Source organism: Coptis chinensis, chromosome 1 (genome assembly GCF_015680905.1).
Source record: "Coptis chinensis isolate HL-2020 chromosome 1, ASM1568090v1, whole genome shotgun sequence".
NCBI lineage: Eukaryota > Viridiplantae > Streptophyta > Magnoliopsida > Ranunculales > Ranunculaceae > Coptis > Coptis chinensis.
The window spans coordinates 21,354,783-21,373,183 of record NC_141456.1 but is presented as its reverse complement, the minus strand read 5'-3'; the positions used below and the strand labels follow the sequence as shown (position 1 = coordinate 21,373,183).

Below are 18,401 nucleotides of genomic sequence, written 5' to 3'. Positions count from 1 at the left end.
TGTTCAAGTTCCATGTCTTAATGAAGGTGAAAAATTCAATTTGTTAAGAGGAGTTGATAATGACGAGATTGTCACTGCTCTGAAGCATATGAAGCCCTTTAAATCTCTAGGACCGGATGGATATCAGGCATTTTTTTTCAGCATTTCTAGAATTTGGTGGGGGATCAAGTAAGTGCGACAGTCAAGTCTTTTTTCCTCTCTAGCTCTTTCTCCCTACAGCTAAATCATTCCTTCATAGCCTTAATTCCAAAAATCATGAATCCTTCACTCCCGGAACATTTTCAACCAATCAGTTTGACAAATGTGGTTTACAAAATTATCTCCAAGATTATTGTCAATCGATTGAGGCCTATCCTTCAGGGAATTATTGGTCCATTTCAGACTGCCTTCTTACCCAAGAGAAGTATTCATGACAATGTTTTTCTTGCAAATGAATTTTATCATAAGATAAGAGGACATGGGAATAGAAAAGCTAAATATTTTGCTTTAAAGATTGATATGCAGAAAGCTTATGATAAAATTGAATGGAGTTTTCTAAGAGTGATGCTGACCAAGTTTGAGTTTCCGGTGGATTGGATTAACAAGATAATGTTTTGTGTTCAGAATGTTTCTTACTCTGTGCTACTAAATGGTGCTGCACATGGTTTTTTTAAGCCATCTCGAGGACTAAGACAGGTGATCCACTTTCGCCCTACCTTTTTATATTATGTTCAGAGCTTCTATCTTTGAATTTCTTGAAACTGAACAGAGAAGGGCTTATACATGGTTGCAAATTGGGGCAATTTTGTCAACCGGTGTCTCATTTAATGTATGCTGATGATCTTTTAGTGCTGGGTAAGTGTGGTTTTGATGAGCAGCATCAATTGAACAATCTGCTAAAGGAGTATTGCAGAGTGTCAGGACAGACTATCAACAGAACCAAGTTGCAAATTATTCATCACCCCAAATTGCATAGAAGGTTTGTTTACTTTTTGCGAAGATGTTTCATGATGCCTTCTACTTCTGTCCTGGCAATGTACTTGGGAGTACCAATTTTAACAGGGAAGGGTAGAGTTCAAAAGTTTAGTCCTCTCTTGGAAAGATTTCAAAGGAAAATGGCAGGATGGAAAGCTAAGGCAGGCCGACTCACTCTGGTTAATTCAGTTTTATCTTCGCTGCCTACTCATGCTATGTCCTGTACAATTTTACCTGCACAGATACTGGATCGAATGGAGATTATCAGAAGATCTTTTTTATGGGGCCATACACCATCAACAAGGAAACTTCATTATTTCCCTTGGAAGTTAGCATGTATGTCAAAGAATAATGGAGGGTTGGGCATCAAGGAGCTGCAGTTACAAAATTATGTTTTACTGGCAAAGAAAGGCTGGGATTTACTGAATCCAACATCATTATGGGCTCATCAAATGAAACAGAGGTACTTTCACAACTCCAGTTTCTTGAAGGCGGAAGTCAAATCTACTTCATCAGTTATGTGGAAAAGGATTTGTGAAACATGAAGCATTATTAATGCTGGATCGGTCTGGAAGCTTGGGACTGGTACTTCTATTAATGCATGGGAGGAAAAATGGATTCCCCATTCTGAGGATTTGACGAAACTTACTGGGAAACCACTTGACTGTCCTTTTCACCTTGTTTCTGACTTCATTGACATGGATACCAATACCTGGGATTGGGATAGGTTAAATGAATTTTGGCCTGTAGAATATGTGGAGAGAATTGTTTCGATGCCTATTACACCAAATGAGGAGGATACTTTGATCTGGAAATGGGAGGAAAATGGAGAATACTCGGTGAAGTTTGCATATAATGGTTGCATTTAGTTGATTACAGCAACAAATAATACTGCAACAAATACATTGGTTCAGGATAACAATGTTTATAAACATGTTTGGAAGATGAAAGTCTCATTCAAACAAAGATTTTTCGTATGGCAATGCTTGCAAGGTGTCGTCCCAACAGCAGATATATTGGCATCTCATCATTTTCACATTTATCCAGAATGCACCCTGTGTGAGAGATTTCCTGAAACACAAACTCATGTTTTCTTTGAGTGTTCCTTTGCTAGAGCTATTTGGTGTGGAACAAATTTGAGCGGCCTTGTTGATAGGAGGAATATGAATCTTGGCGCAGCTTTAAGGAGCAGTTATTGTGCTTACTAAAAGATATAAGGACAATGCAAAATGGCGAAGTGCAATGCTGCTACTTTGTTGGGGTCTTGTGGATTATTTGGATCGTGAGAAATGACACAAGGTTTCAAGGTAAGTCATGTCCTACCAGTTCGATACATCAGTAGAGCTTTGAAACACATACAGCTGGTTATGGAAGTCATGTCCTACCAGATGCATAAGGAAAAAATGCTGGTTTATATTAAATGGTTCCCACCCAAGGACAGACTTGTTAAACTGAATACAGATGGGGCTTCTATTGGGAACCCAGGATATGCAGGTGGAGGATGTATTCTCAGGGATTCAACAGGTAATTTTATAATGGGAGCATCGATTCCAATTTTCTTCGCAACCAACAATGAAGCGGAATTTGTAGCTCTATTATACGGACTTCAAATTGTCGCATAAGCTGGATATATGAAGGTTGAGGTAGAAACAGATTCTCAATTGCTGTTTAAGGTTTTAACGGATGAAAACTTAAACTGTCATTGGTTATTAGCTAGAACTGTTACTCAAATTGAGATAGTGTTGAGTAAATTTCAAGAAGTGCACTTCAGTTGGGTTTATCGCGAAGCAAATGGTGCTGCAGACGCGCTAGCCCCACATGTGGCGGCTCAAGTAAAGAACTTCCGTTTGTTGGGGCAATCAAATATACACTTCTCAACTGGGCCTGTTGGAGACTTGGCTTTCCTTCCGCCCGTGACTACCGTCAATGCGTATGGTGGCATCGGCCAATGGTTGTAAATATGCAAGCCCTTTATGATGTCTTGGGCATATGTAAATTTCGTTTGGTTTAATAAAAGGTTTACATTTACATAAAAAAAAAAAAAAAAGATATTTGTGTGTCTTTGAACAATTATAACCCTGCGCGCATTACTTGTTGGAGAGATTGGTCTCCCCTTATCAGGACCAGGACTATAAGGCTGTGTCTGGTTCAAGAAAAATGTAGGAAAATAAAGTATTTTCTTGGAAAGTAGAAACCCTTGGTTGTTTGGTTCATTTGAGAAAATAGAAAAATAGAAAACATATTCTTTATGTGAATTCAACTTCCTTTTAAAATAAAAAGAAGTTGCTTTCCTTATTGAAGAGAGAGAGAGGAGTATTATCCATGAAAAGAGGAAGAAGGCTGTTTATGAGAGATTGGGGTTTGGATGGGTATTATTGGTTGCTTCTCGGGGCTTGATCCTATGCTCTAGGTGTATGGGACTGTTGTCTTGATTTGGTCCAGAAATACGTTTCTACATATGAACCAAATACTCAAAAATTGCATTCATGGAAAATGAATTTCGGCAGTTCATTTTCAACGAATTTTATTTTTGTATGAAACAATATTCGGTGAACCAAACACAGCTTAAGAGAAATGCATTTTCTTAAGGGATGGACTAGTGATATGATTCGAACCTTATTTTCTTCCTCTCTAAGGGCATCACCAATATAGAGCTTTAAAACCCATAGCTGCGTCATCTTTTTGGATGGCCCCATAGCTGCGTCATCTTTTTGGATGGCCACGATCAGTTTTTGGAGGGCAATAAAGAGTAGCGAAAACTCTAAATTAATGGTTGTTCCAATGAGAAGATAACCCTTCCTAACACATGAAATTAGGCAAGAAAAAACGTAAGTGAAGTCACGGACTCAAGTAAAGTCGTGGGGGAGCAGTTTCTATTAAAGGCTTGGGCTTGGGGGTCCTTTAAAATATACGTAAGAATGGAACAGTTATCAAAGGTGAAAAATATGGAGGCCCATTTAGAAGTTGCGGAGGCGTTCTGAAAGTCTTCTGCAAACATGCGAAATGACCGACGTTTGCCCATTGAAATGGTTTGACTCTTTCTTTCCATTTCCTTTTGTGAAATTAGAGTCGGACTGTATTTATTACACTGTGAAATGGTTCCCTAGCCTGGACCAGAACAAGTTATTTCACTTACGTATTCAAATTGCATCCAATTCATTTGTCCAACCCATTCATTGAGCGCCATAGGTTTTGTATGATGACTTTGATTGATCGAAAGCGTCACGACATACGTCCCAATTTGTAACCAAAGTAAAAGAATGCAACAAACGGTCAATATAACAATAAAGAGATCAAACTTTGTGAAAATAATTAGAACTTTCTAGATCCAATACTAGGAAGTCAAAAAAAAAACTAGGAAGTCGATAATGTCACCCAAGCAAATCCATTCGATCTCATTCAAACAGACATAAAATTCACCTATATATACCCCCATTCCATACGGTTCTTCTCATTACATCTTCAAACAAAAACTAGATCACTTCAGTTGTGTTTGTGTACTTCTACGTGTAATGGCAGCAAGTGATGTGAAGGTTTTGGGTGCATGGTCTAGTCCATTTGCCTGGCGGCCAAGAATTGCTCTTAATTTGAAAAATGTGGACTATGAGTACCTTGAGCAGAACTACCTTGTTGTTAAAAGCGAGCTTCTGCTCAAAAGCAACCCAATCCACAAGAAGGTCCCGGTTATGATTCATAATGACAAGCCTATTTGTGAATCCCTCGTTATTGTTCAATATATTGACGAGGTCTTCACCTCGGGTGCTTCTATTCTTCCTTCCGACGCCTATGATCGCGCCATCGCTCGGTTCTGGGGTGCCTACATAGATGATAAGGTACGTAATGATACTAATGTTGGTCCATCTGTACTACAAAAGAAACTTACTTTCATCTAATCATTTATTGTTGCTTGTATTTTGCAGTGGTTCAGCTCATTATTGGCAACTCTTAAAGCAAAGACTGAGGAAGAGAAGAAAACAGCTATAGAAGGAGTGTCCACAGGAATTGAATTACTAGAAGAGGCATTTGAGAAGATTAGCAAAGGAAAGGACTTCTTTGGTGGAGATACAGTTGGGTACATTGATATAGCACTTGGGGCCAACTTACCGTGGGTCAGGGTGGTCGAGAAGCTCAATGGTGTTGAGTTACTCGATGAAACAAAGGCGCCCAATCTTTATGCATGGTCTGAGAAGTTTTGCTCTCATCCTGCCGTTAAGGATTTGATTCCTGAGACTGATAAGCTCTTGGAGTTCGCTAAAACGCTGATCGCCAAGTGGAGTGCTGCTCCACAGTGATTTTAATCATAGAGAGTGTAAGAGTGAGTAGTTGTGATTAGTGTAATTTTCTTGAGTTCAAATGTTGTTGTTTGGAGTAAACACGTGAAGGTCTTTTTCTAAATATCATTTGGTTCAGTGCGTTTGAAAAAACATGTTGGCATCTGTGTGCTTTTGTTTGTAAATCGGCAGATACCAACAGCATGAAATCTATCCAACATATAGCGTAGGGAACACGGCATTATATGAAAAAGACACTACTACCCAACATATAGCGTAGGGAAAAAAGACACTACTACGAGAAGTATCTTTCTAGCTGGTTATTTCATTCATACTTGGTTATCATTCCCGAACATTCTAAGAAAATCATGTATGATTATTGTGTGGCCAGCTCTTACTGTTGCTACAGTGATCGGTAGACATGAAAATTGACCTTTGCTCATCCTCTCACGTATTAAATATCATCAGACTTGTGCCTAGCCCAAAAGCGACAAAGGGAATTCGTATTGATTTGCTCCAAAGAGTTAATTACTTCCTCACTCGGTGGAGAGAAATAGATCCTCTATATCCATGGCTAGCAAAAGGAATCGAAAGGCAGCAATGCGCATAGCCATTGTTCCCGGGTAAGATTGTGCCTACATGGTTTCCTTAAGAGAAGACCTGATTTTTTAATGGGCTCTAGATGCAATGCAAACTGGTAACGCAAAACTGTTACAACCTGAATTTCTAAACAATTACAAAGTGAATATTTGAAATATAAATATCTCAAACATCACTCGGTTCAATTGTCTAAAAACTCAGGCTATGACATGGTGGATACAACACATGTCAAAACCTAAAACCCACATCATAAAAGAAACAACTTGAAAATAAATAAACCCCAGAAGTTTCCACCATCACTTTATTAAGCTATATCCCGTCTAACCAAAACATCAAACAAACTCTCAATAATAGTCCTCACTACCATGTTCTCATGTCATACTGAAAAATGTAAACTACGTTATTACATTCTTTCAATAAGAATCGGACCTAATAAAAGAACTAACGGATTTGCCTGGGCAAGAATCCAAATCACACGCCAGCGGTTCCATTTGCCTTCCACCTATGTTCCCAAGAACACACCCACGCTACCAAAACAAAGCAAACATGGGTCACAAAAATATAATTTCTTTGGTATGAGTAGACTAACCACATATAAACATTTCCAATCTTTACTTATCCAACTAACACTTTAAATATATCATAGTTTAATCATTCTCAGCTTGGAAGACAGGTAGTTCCGTCATTTCAACCGGCATAGTTTCTTTCCAAGCAAGACTTCCATCTTATTAACTCATTATAATAACTTGTTTTAATAACTAAGTAATTGAATTAAAACTTACCGATATCCAATGCTGTATAAGAGTAGGACCGCGTCCCTGCACAAAATATTATTAAGTCATACCCTCCTGCAAAAGAAAGTTATAAATTTTATATAACATATGTAAATATCCTATAGGTATTCAAATGTAAGCCCAAACACACTCGCATAATCAAATCAATTTCTCTTATCAATTAATCAATTACTTTTATTATACACCCACCCTTTAGTACCTACTCCACGATTTGCACTCCACACATTTGCCAAATCACACATTTCTGTGTGCCTCTCTCCCACCGAATACCACAATATCATAGCCATCTCTAGGCTTTCATACACATATTTCATAGCCTCTTAGGGCATAAAACTCAGGCCATTCATGGCACATTCAATGAATATCTTAGGTCATTCCCGCCACATTCAAGGAATACATATCATATCACTAACGGGTCATTCATGGCACATTCAATGAATGCCCTGGGTCATTTCCGCCACATTCAAGAAATACCCAACCCTACATTCCCGTACACTCAAGAAATACAACTAACCCGGAAGGCGAATACCTTAGTTCCTCTCTTGGGCAGTCCAAACAATCTGGTCATTCATAGCACATTTAATGAATACCCGGGTCATTCATGGTACATTTAATGAATACCCATATATAACGCTAACGGGCCATTTATGGCACATTCAGTAAATGCCCACCTAGCATATGACATCAACAGTCATAAAACTCATTTCCAAAACTTGAGGCGTGGAGATCGAATTCTAAAAGGGTTCGGTAATTTATTTACACATTATTGAACTTTATTGCATATATTATTTCAGAGAATGAAGGAGTATCTTGTTGCATGTATTTTTGGTTTACGCATTATTAATTATATGGATGTCTAAGTGTCATAACGTTGTATATCATAAAAGGCTGAAATATCACATAGTAGTTAATACACGTACACACGTATATATCGAAAGGTCTTAACCTAAATCTAAGCATGCTAATAGCCCTAGACCTATCCTAATAGCCCAAATCATAATCCGAGTTAAAAGTCAAACTGGGTCAAAGTCAACCCTGGTCAACCTGCCAAGGGTCAATAACAGTCAACCAGCCAGGTCAACAATAGTCAACCAGACCTAAACTCCTCTAACCCAAAAGCCCAAAGACTAAGGCCCAAAGTCTAACACTTAAGTCCAAAATGAAATTTCAAAATTTAAAACACTCAATCCCACCCACGAAGTTCGGCCCAAGCCCAACAACAAAAAAATCACTGTTCATCTTCCTCTCTCACACTCTCCAGCGCCTCCACCACCAGTCAACCACCACCAGCTTCCACTCGTTCGCCACCCTCACCCCAGCAGTTTGGTTCCTTGTAAAAACCCCTACCCAATGATACCACAAAACACGATTTCCAATCCTATGATAAAAATCGATCCAACTCCATTAATACTTCTCCGGAGCTTCAACAGCCCCAACTCACTACGAAATCAACCTTCCAAAACTAACACAGTTCCATATTAGAACCATGGCCTAACCCACCAAAACAAACAACACAATTAAACAGTGCAAATTCGAGTTTGCGCCTCCATTACCGCATTTACAGAGCTTGAACAGCCCCACTCCTCTCCAACACTCAATCACCCAAACCAAACATCAATTGCATGCATGCCCAACAATTCACAACAACCACCAAGCATCATGAAATCAACAAAAAATATATCCCAGTTCAAAAATTTACAGACGATTCTATCGGTGGGGCTTTAGCCGCCATAAACCGCGCATAAGCTTCCACCAACTCGCGACTACCAATAATCTATTCATCGACCTACCACTCTATTTACAGTAGGCCTGAAATCGTTTGAGCACCTTCTTGTTATCAAGGAGTCGGGACAAGGTTTCGGAGACAGAGTTTTCTTCAAACCATAAACGCGCATATAAACACAGTTAACACTAAATAGAATACAACATTGAATAGAACAGTATGAATAGTAAAAATCATATATTTTCTTTTTCCTCGTATCATAAAATCTACAATAAACGAGAAATCTAAAAAAAAACCGTAAAATATCTACTCACCCGTAGTGCGCTCCGACTATCAGCTAGCTAACAGAAAAACTCTTCATTTTCTTCTTTCAGTAAAACCTTTTTTTTTTCTTTCCTCTGTATAAAACTCTCGCTGTGTTTTTCCCTCAAAAACTCAACGTGAGAATCCTTTTTTTTTTGTTTTTAAAATCTCACCGAAAAACAAGGATGAAACTTATCTATTTACCTACGGGGCTTTTATCCTTAACTGATAGTTATCATATCTTTTGTTTTATCTATTATTATTATTATTATTATTATTATTATACTAGTAAAATAAAATAAAAAGACGGGGTGTTATAAAAACAGTACTCCCAAAATCTGGATTTACCACTATTAATCTATATATATAACAAAGAAGGGTGGTGCTGGACATCCAACACCACCCCCTAACCTTTGGATCTAGCTTATGAGGTGGAAAATCCTAAAGCTTATGAGGTGTGGGTTGTTTAATAGTGTGGAATAAGAGTGTTCTAGTATTCTTAAAGTCAACAAATGCGGCTGGATTTTTAGTGGACTTCGGTTGGGCTTTTTTGTCGGGCTTCTAATGGGCTTCGATTGGAGTTTTTTTAGTCGGGCTTCAGTTGGAGTTTTTTTAGTACCGAGGGGGGCGCGATCTATCCGCGCCGTGACGGGAGAGGGGCTTGATCTTGCGTCGGGGCTCGGCACGCTTTATCTATATCGTAAGGGGGGCGGATGCGCGTCAAGGCGCCCATTATTCCTGGGTAAGATTGTGCCTACATGGTTTCCTTAAGAGAAGACCAGATTCTTGAATGGGCTCTAGATGCAATGCAAACTAGTAGTGCAAAACAGTACTCCCAAAATCTAGATTTACCACTATTAATCTATATAACAAAGAAGGGTGGTGCTGGACATCCAACACCACCCCCTAACCTTTGGATCTAGTTTATGAGGTGGCGAATCCTAGGGCTTATGAGGCGTCGGTTGTTTAATAGTATGGAACAAGAGTGTTGCATCATTTTTTAAGTCAACAAATGCGGCTTGACTTTTAGTGGACTTCGGTTGGGCTTTTTTGTCGGGTTTATAATGGGTTTCGATTGGAGTTTTTTTAGTCGGGCTTCAATTAGAGTTTTTTTAGTACGGGGCTTAATGCGTTAGAGGCCGCCAAGCGAATCTGCGGCCGCATCGGGGCGGATCGATGACTGTGGCCTTGCGTCACGCACGCGGGCAAATACTAGTCTATATAACAAAGAAGGGTGGTGCTGGACATCCAACACCACCCCCCTAACCTTTAGATTTAGCTTATGAGGTGGCGAATCCTAGGGCTTATGAGGTGTGGGTTGTTTAATAGTGTAGAACAAGAGTATTGTATCATTTTTGAAGTCAACAAATGCGGATGGACTATTAGTGGACTTCGGTTAGGCTTTTTTGTCGGGCTTCGATTGGAGTTTTTTTAGTTGTGTTTCGGTTGGAGTTTTTCTATCACGGGGCGAATCGCGGCGTTAGGCGCCGGCGCGCCAGATCTCGGTCTTTACGGGGGCAAATCGCGATCGGGTACCGAAAGTGCGGCGTATCAGAGTAATGCGAGGGGGGGCGATCGCGCATGGGGCACCGGGTGTCGCGATCAGAGTACATAGAAGCGGATCTTGCGTCGACGCCAAAGGCGTCGTGATTTGTAGTCATAGTTCAGGATTTCGGAATTCCGACAAATTCAAAAACCGAAATTCATCAAATTTCGACCCTATTGTATTCGGAATTTCGAATGATTTCGGAATCTTCAATATTTCGACTCTATATTCGGAATTCTGGTTTTTTTAAAAACCGAAATATTGAGCGGAATTCCGAAGTTTCGTTTGGAATCATGAACACCGCCTCAGAGTAGTACGGGGGCCGATCTTGCGTTAGGCCAAAAGCGTGTGTATCTCCGTGCCATACACGGGCGGATCTTGGCGTTGGGGCCGCCAGGCGTGCGTATCAGGTTTACGTGCCTGTGCCGTACGGCACTGGCAAATATTAAAATATTAGTAAGACCATGAGATAAGGAACAAGTAACATAATCAGCTTAATGAAAGTCCCCCCCCACCCGACCCTACACACGCTTATCACCCTGTGCTACACTTCCATAAAACACCTGAGCTAGTGGAAACCTAGACTTGGCAGCAGCACTAAGAATTAAAACTTTAGAAGGAATCCTTTGTCTTATGATCCTTGAGAATTGTCGTTGAATACTTCATATTTGAATGTATTTGAAGTTTTAAACTTGTAGTCCTCTGCTTCCACCAAGAACCACTGTCACCTAAAAAATATGAACTTATGATATAGAATTATACATTAAAAAAAGATTAAACAAATGAAGAATGGCAAGGTGCATGCATGATTACAAGAAAATCAACAATAACAAAGTAAGGGAAATGAAACTTCCTAAAAAACATGGGTTACAAGATGACTCAACGATGACTCAACGAGATTCACTTTGGTCAAAGAGCGTCACTCCATACGTCTAAAACACCTAAACAAGTAAACCAAAGTAAGGGAAATGAAACTTACTAAAAAAAATTATTTTGAACGCAACTGTATAAAGTCAATAATCAACCATTCACTACCACATTTTGCACCGACGACCTGTAGCCTTATTCCAGACATTTCACCTATGTAAACCCCGCCCTCTGTCATTACATATATCGAACTCAAAAAAACATCTCTCTTTAGCACAGGTATTGTTTTAACTGTCATGGCAGCAAATGATGTCAAGATTTTGGGGTATTGGTCAAGTCCATTTGTGATGCGGCCACGCATCGCTCTTAATCTTAAAAACGTCGATTACGAGTTCGTCGAGCAGGGATATCCTAAAAGCGAACTTCTGCTCAAAAGTAACCCCGTCCATAAGATCATTGTCATCTATTGAGTGGAGACCTTGGCGTTTGACTACTGCCTTTGATGATCCAGTTGTGCAGCATGCTTATGTGTTGTCACGTCACAGAGTTGTTTTTGCCGCACGTGACTATATGGTTTGGTACTGTGGCGACAGATATTGGAGGCAGATGACTGGACGTTATGGAGTTCCATGTGTTCCCATGCCAGATGTTAGTGATGCAAAGTCGTGGGGTAGAATTCAAGTTCATGAAGTTCATGTCAGTGGTGGTCCTTGGCGGATCGTCTTCTTTTCTTTGTTGAAGCGATCTGCGATCGATATTATAGATGGTGGAACCGTGTCTCCATGGGTCTGTTGTTGCCCCCTATTGGTCGGGCTAGCAACTTCGAGTTTGTGGGCCTAGAAGGGATGAGACATGAGCTACGTATTCCTCATCCGCCACAGCCTATTTACAACCCACAACCTCTGAATGCATATCATCCAGCTCATGTGTCTGCCAGTAATTCTCAGATGTTTGCCGTGTGTGGACCTGATGGGGAGGCTACTTACATTTCCATTCCTGAGGTGCCTCGTGCTCGTTGCCATGAGTTAGAGCCGCAGATTGATCAGTATACCACGGTGAGTTTAGTTATTTTATTTTTCTTATTCATTATATATATAATATGTACTCACAATGTATTTTCTTAGATTTTCAGGCTGAGATTTGGGAAATATATGAGAACTAGATTTGTATGTTTGATGGGATGAAGACTGCCGTGTATCATTATAGACAATAAAGGGAGGATGCATATTCTTAGACATATCAGTAATTCCAGTGTGCGTATGACGAGACTCGAAAAGCGTATGAGGATATTCAGCAGGTGTACACGCAACAACATCAAGGATATGAGGAACTTCAGGCTGAGGTAGTTAACCTTCGTGCAGACAGAGAAGATCTTAATTCTCAGGTTAGGAACTTAGAAGAGAAGCTTAGGAAAATCCAAATAGAGAGAGGAGAGGGATCGAGTAGTAAGGGGCGTAAGAAGAGAGCTAAATAAATTTGATGTAATATGATAGGTTTTGGATCATTTTTGATATTATATGATTACATCATAATCATAGATTTTGGAGTGCATAATCATAATCATAATCATAGGTTTCTAATTTCTTTAATTTTTTCAATTTTGAATCACAATTCTTAATTTCTTCAATTGCACAATTATTAATTTCTTAACGTCTATGTACAATTCATAATTTTTCAAGTTCTATGCACCATAGTTCTAATTTTCAGAAAAAACGCATGCGGTGTTGGCAAAACCGCGCCCATAGAAGCCCAAGCCCACGCGGTTTTGGCAAACCGCACCATAGAAGCCCATTTAGCAGCCCAAGCCCACGTTGTGTTGGAAAAACTGCGCGGTTTTGGCAAAACCGCGTGAATGATTTGATACAGCATCAAACCTGGAACCAAATATTGGCCGATTTGGTGTTTGGTTTGGTGTTTTTTTGTTGTTTTCATCAACATGTGACTCTCCTAAAGTTGAAAAAACACCAAATTGTTGTGCTAGGTTGATATCACTCCTAAAGATGCTCTAACCCTATCAATTACAGTACTGAAGGTGATGCAGTACACGTTATGCAACGAACTGGATGAAGAAGACCTAGATGCGCAACGAATTGGGTGTAGGAGTAGTCTTATTTTACATTAGGTCTAGGTTTAGGTTGTGTTATTTCAGTTCAGTAAGTTATGGGCCTTGTGATTAACGCACGGATTGTTTAGTCTTTTACATAAGGTCTTGTATTAGGGTTAGTTGCCTATAAAATGCCAATTTAGGGTTTGTAACCAAGAGCTTTGGTTTATTAATAGTAGCAAAAGTGTGCACGCGCTGTGCCTGCAATGAGTCTAAATGTTTGAACAAAAAAGTTGTTATACTTTAAAATATTGGTTGGTCGACAAACTTCAACTGTGAGATCGTTGGAATGGTTGCTCATTCTAAAAGATGCAAATAAATGGGTACTTGACATAGTGATCCTAACATATAAGTGGAAAATCATTGCCATTGCTCTCCTATGTTCAACAATTTTACTAAACAACTAATATCCGACTTGCATACATACAACCTGCTCGTTGTTTGTGGAATGTGTAAGGGACATCCGGCCTACAACACTTCACTCTACCTCAAGACTTATCACTATCACCACTAACTCACTCAACATAATCTACTTGTTCTCACAAGTACAACACATGTTGCTACATACTATGACAATTGTAAGACATGCTACTAGAAGGCTTCATCAATCACACAACTATAAAGAAGACTTCTCCACACTCTCTAAGGGACTACCTCTACTTTCTCTTTCACACTCTTTAATGGCTTCCAATGCCTTTATATGTAGGGTTAACTAGTGTTACCCCACTAGATGAGCCAATTAGGATTTCCCCCTTACTAGATGGGGAAATTAAGGTCTCCTCCCTAAGTGCACACACACAAAAAGTCAACTTGAGTTGACTGTGTTTTTTTTGTGTGTATTTGGGGGGGGGTGTAAGTGGAATAGAGTAGACTATAAACTCATTCCGTACACACTCAAATCATTGTAATCACCATCATCACAACTCCATTAATAAAGATCAAACTCAACCCTTGTGGACGTAGGCAATGACTATGTTGAACCACGTAAAATCTCATATTTATCTTTATTATGTGCAATCTCAAGTCTATTTCTCTTTATTCTGCTAAACTCTCAATGGTATTGATTTGGGTAGCTTTTACTATGACAAAGTTTATGATAAGAGTTACCGGACCAGTAGCTACGGGTAGTTGGATCTCTCTAACTGTCAGAGCTTTGTCCCCATTGAATCCATACAGGTTGGAGTTGGTGGCGACCATTTCAGAGTTTGGAATTTGCATCTTTTTGAATGCGGCGTAGTATAGCACATCGGCTGAACTGCCTAGATCAACCAATATGCGATGCAAATCATAATCCCCAATAAGAAGTGTCAAAACAAGTGCATCCTCATGGGGGTCTGGATGCTGCAACAGTCAGCCTCGGTGAAGAAGATGAGCAGATCCTTATGAGTGTACCGTGTTATCCTGAGCTCTTGTAGTTAACTCACTGTTCATGATCCTCATCTGCTTGGCAATCCGCATTTGATATCGCGCACCCTTTTCAGTGATCTGTCCATTCCGTTTACTTGTTTTTCCGGGAATCATATTTATCTGGAGTTGACCATTGAGCGGTCTAGCACCTGGAGGATCCTGAACTGATGTTCTGATCTCCTCAGGTTGTACTACATTTGCCTATTTGTGTGCCACAAACTGCTTCAGATACCCCCTTTCAATCAGATCATGTAGTTCATTTTTCGAGGTCCCTGCGGGGCTCGCGGTCTTTGTGACCACTTTACTCTTATAGAACTTGCAGTAGGTCCTTTGGTCTTTAGTACCCAGGGAGTCTGGCTTTAGCAGAGCTGGCCATTTGAGGTAGCTCTGATTTTTTATCGAGCCCAAAACCTCATCTGGCATTTTGTTCAAAGGGGCAAAGTTCATGTCCATCGAGGGAAGAGCTTTTTCAGCTCCTTCCACACGTGCCTTCTTCGGTGACTTCCCATCGGCACTACTAGCTACATTTTGATATTGCCCTCTGGGCATTCGTCCCTTTGATGGAGATTTGGCCATTTGGCGATTACGATTACGGTCTCTCTTTGATTTTTGAGGGGAAGAATTTACATTCCCTTCTCGAGGAAGCCCAGGAATTGCCCGACTTATCTTCTTTGCTTCCTGGCGTGTGTTCAGGACATCTTCTTCCCACCCTGCATGAGTTTCAACCCTGTCAAGGAGTTCCTCTAAATTGCAGGGTGGTTTCCTAGAGAGAGATCTGAATAAGGCGTTGTTTTCATCCAACCCTTGTTTGAAAGCTATTATAGCAATATGTTCATCGTAAGACTCTATTTGGATTGAAATTTCCATGAACCGTTGCATGTAGGATCTCAACACTTCTCCCTCCTTTTTCTTGATGTTAAACAGTGCATCAATGCGTTTTGGCTAATGCTTGTTGCATGAGTACCTGTCAATGAAGGTTTTAAATAGTTCCTCTGATGACCTGATCTGATGCTCAGGTAATCTATGGTACCACTAGAGCGTTGATCCAGACAGGGAGGCTTTGAACTCCTAACACATGACATGGTCATATCTCTCATATTGTCCCATAGTGGCACGATACTTGAATACGTGATCGACCGGATCTGACTTGCCACTAAAGACACTGAACTTCGATTGTCTATACCCACGGGGATATGGCTTCCTCATCACCCGTGATGCAAAAGGAGATCTGCCTACTCCCATTATGGCTTATTGAACAAGGGAGTCTTGTATTTTCCTCCCCTTGCCTGTCATCTGATGCATCTGATGGATCAGGTCATTCTTCTCAGTTTCCCATGCACTTTCTTTGGTAGAAAGTTTTCTGTTCTGAGTTTTTTTTCGGTGTCTAGGGTCGACATCACGATCTTGGTCTGTAGACTTTGGCTCTGAGGCTGTTCCTAAGTCCTCATCTGAGTTGCTGTATTCTGACTCAGATAGCTTATGCCGAACTGGGTCCCCACGCCTTGGGTTCCTAGTATGACCAGTTTCAGGAGGGTTGTCATTATCGAGATCGATGAGTGGCTCCTTCCCTATGTCGGACTGATATAAGTGCCTTAGCTGCTGTAATTCTCGCTCAAGGTGGCTCCTTTGCTGTTCCAGAGCCTGCACCGCCTGACTCGCCTGAACAGACTCTGGGTTGGTGAGGATAGCATTCTCACCATTTTGACTTTCCTCCTGAGCGTTATTCCTGAGACCTGCTCCGGGAACAACTGGTTCATCGGTGATGGTCATAGGTCCTTGGGGGGGATCATTCGCATCTTGTCGACCGACATTCTCTCCCCTTTCAGGTATCTTGTGCTCTTCTTCTCTGATGGCGACGCTACGTGTGGTAGCACCACCCTTTGTTTTCTTTGCTCCTGCCTTCATAACAGTAAGAGTTTTTAGAATAAATCAATCGTTTGGAATGAATATTTACCTGCTTTCGTCCCCACAGACGGCGCCAAAAGATGTATAGGAAATTCCAAGTATCCCCTGATCTTCCTCTGTGCCTTATGATCTGGAATCCTTTGCTGAATAGAGAAGGGATGAGATGATGGTAAGTTTAGGGTTGAACCGTCTGACGGCTGCCTACGTATCTCCTTTGTTCTGTTGGAGAATCAAACCCTATTTTGCGTAGTTCGTAAAAGTGAATCCCTATGGTTTATATAGGAAGGGTGATGAGAGTCCTAGGGTTTAGGGTTGTCCTCACCGCTTGTGAGTTCCCTTCCATCTTTGGACTCTGCCTTTCTATTAGGATTCCTCTTCTTATGGAAGTCTGAATCTAGACCATATCTTATGGGTGGTAAGTTTCCTTGTTGATAATAATGTCCTATCATGCATAGGAAGATTATATCTAAAAGGTAACTCCTAAGATATGTCATCACGATTCCTTCCTTATCATCAAAGATCGCCATCTTCAGTTTCCTTCTGTTCAGGAATTGTCTATATCAGTTCCTAACGACTGGGGTAACTGTTATGATTGAAGGCGGTCAGTCATGTGCCTGGCACATGTCCAGTAAATACTCATGCTCGGCACGAGATCACTTATTCACAGAACTGATCCGATGGTCCTCGTCTCATTCTGGACATCTATAGTCTTAGGTTATTTCCCATACATGTGTCATCTGTTTAGTGACAGGAAATCCCCCCTACAATTCTAATGGTCGAATTTATTTTGGACAATTTTTTGGACAAATGGCATAATTTCTGCCGTCCGTCAAAATTTAACACATGGACGGTAATAATTGTGTTGTCCATCCCCCGAAACATAATTATGCTAGCTGCTAGACAAGGCCAAAAATTTAGTTGGGTTTATCACACCAGCCAAATTTATGAGCCTTCTAGAAACCCCATTGGAATGACTGTTGGGTGGTCCCTCACCATGGGAAGAACTGTTGAGCACCATAAGGGAAGACGTCCTTGGATATGCTTTGTATGAGGGGCACACGTCCTCATAGCTTTGCACGATAGAGTTTCTTCAAGATGTGAAGATATGAATGAGTAACATGAGTACTGTAAGAAGGATCACCATAAGGGCAGACGCCCTCAAACATGCCTTGGGAGAGGGGCGCATGCCCCCATGGCTTTGCATAGGTAAAGTTTCGGTTTTTCGCAGATAAACCGAGAATAAATGAAATTTCATTTTACACCGAAATTTCAAGTTACTATATAAAAGAAGTTAAGGTTTTTACCCATAATATATGAGAGAGAGAAACCAATTTTTAAGAGCAACCAAAATTGAGAGAAAACTCTTGCAATGAGATAAAGCTTGTAAGGAACCGAAACTCTTGCAATTGAACCATTCAGGAATCTAGGCTTTAGATTTTTGGTAACAATGGGGACCATTTTTGGGGCGACTGGGTGTGATATTACATAAGTTGCGCTTAGGATCCAGTACTCCTCTCTTTTGCCGCTTTTAGTTAAAATAAAATATAGGAGACTCTTCTCTATCTTCTCAATCCTTTTTCCTTTCCATTTCGGATAAAATCCTGCACTGCTCAACAGTGTGAGTTCCGAAAAGCTATTTTCTGCCTGCCTTTTTGGGTCAAATCCTTCACTGCTAATAGTGAGAGTTATGAAAAGGTTAGGCATTTAGGCTTCTTAATCCTCATGCTCTCTTTATTTCGGGTAAAATCCCTCATTGATTTATAGTGAGTGTTCCAGAAAAGTTTGTCAAGGATGAATCTTTATGAGTGGGCAACACGAGTGCTGCTGATAGCACGGTACCTTCCAGGAGTTATGCAGAAGCAACTAACGAAGCAAAGCTCTCTGCCAAAGGTGGTGATGAATGAGCTTCCACCTCCAAAATAGATGG

At 40.5% G+C, this 18,401-nt stretch overlaps 1 protein-coding gene and 1 long non-coding RNA gene across 2 annotated transcripts; both read left to right on the top strand.

Annotated features, from left to right (window-relative positions):
* The first annotated feature begins 4,383 nt into the window (after nt 1-4,383).
* Nucleotides 4,384-5,615, top strand: LOC147522853 (glutathione S-transferase U17-like). The gene is made up of 2 exons (XM_086595543.1): nt 4,384-4,787; nt 4,875-5,615. The coding sequence occupies exons 1-2, from the start codon at nt 4,467-4,469 to the stop codon at nt 5,244-5,246; spliced, it is 693 nt and encodes a 230-aa protein (XP_086451669.1). The 5' UTR covers nt 4,384-4,466; the 3' UTR covers nt 5,247-5,615.
* Nucleotides 5,616-10,637: 5,022 nt separating this feature from the next.
* Nucleotides 10,638-12,595, top strand: LOC147522852 (uncharacterized). Its single transcript, XR_015195661.1, has 2 exons — nt 10,638-12,113; nt 12,191-12,595. It is a non-coding gene; the product is annotated as an uncharacterized LOC147522852 (long non-coding RNA).
* Nucleotides 12,596-18,401: the final 5,806 nt, after the last annotated feature.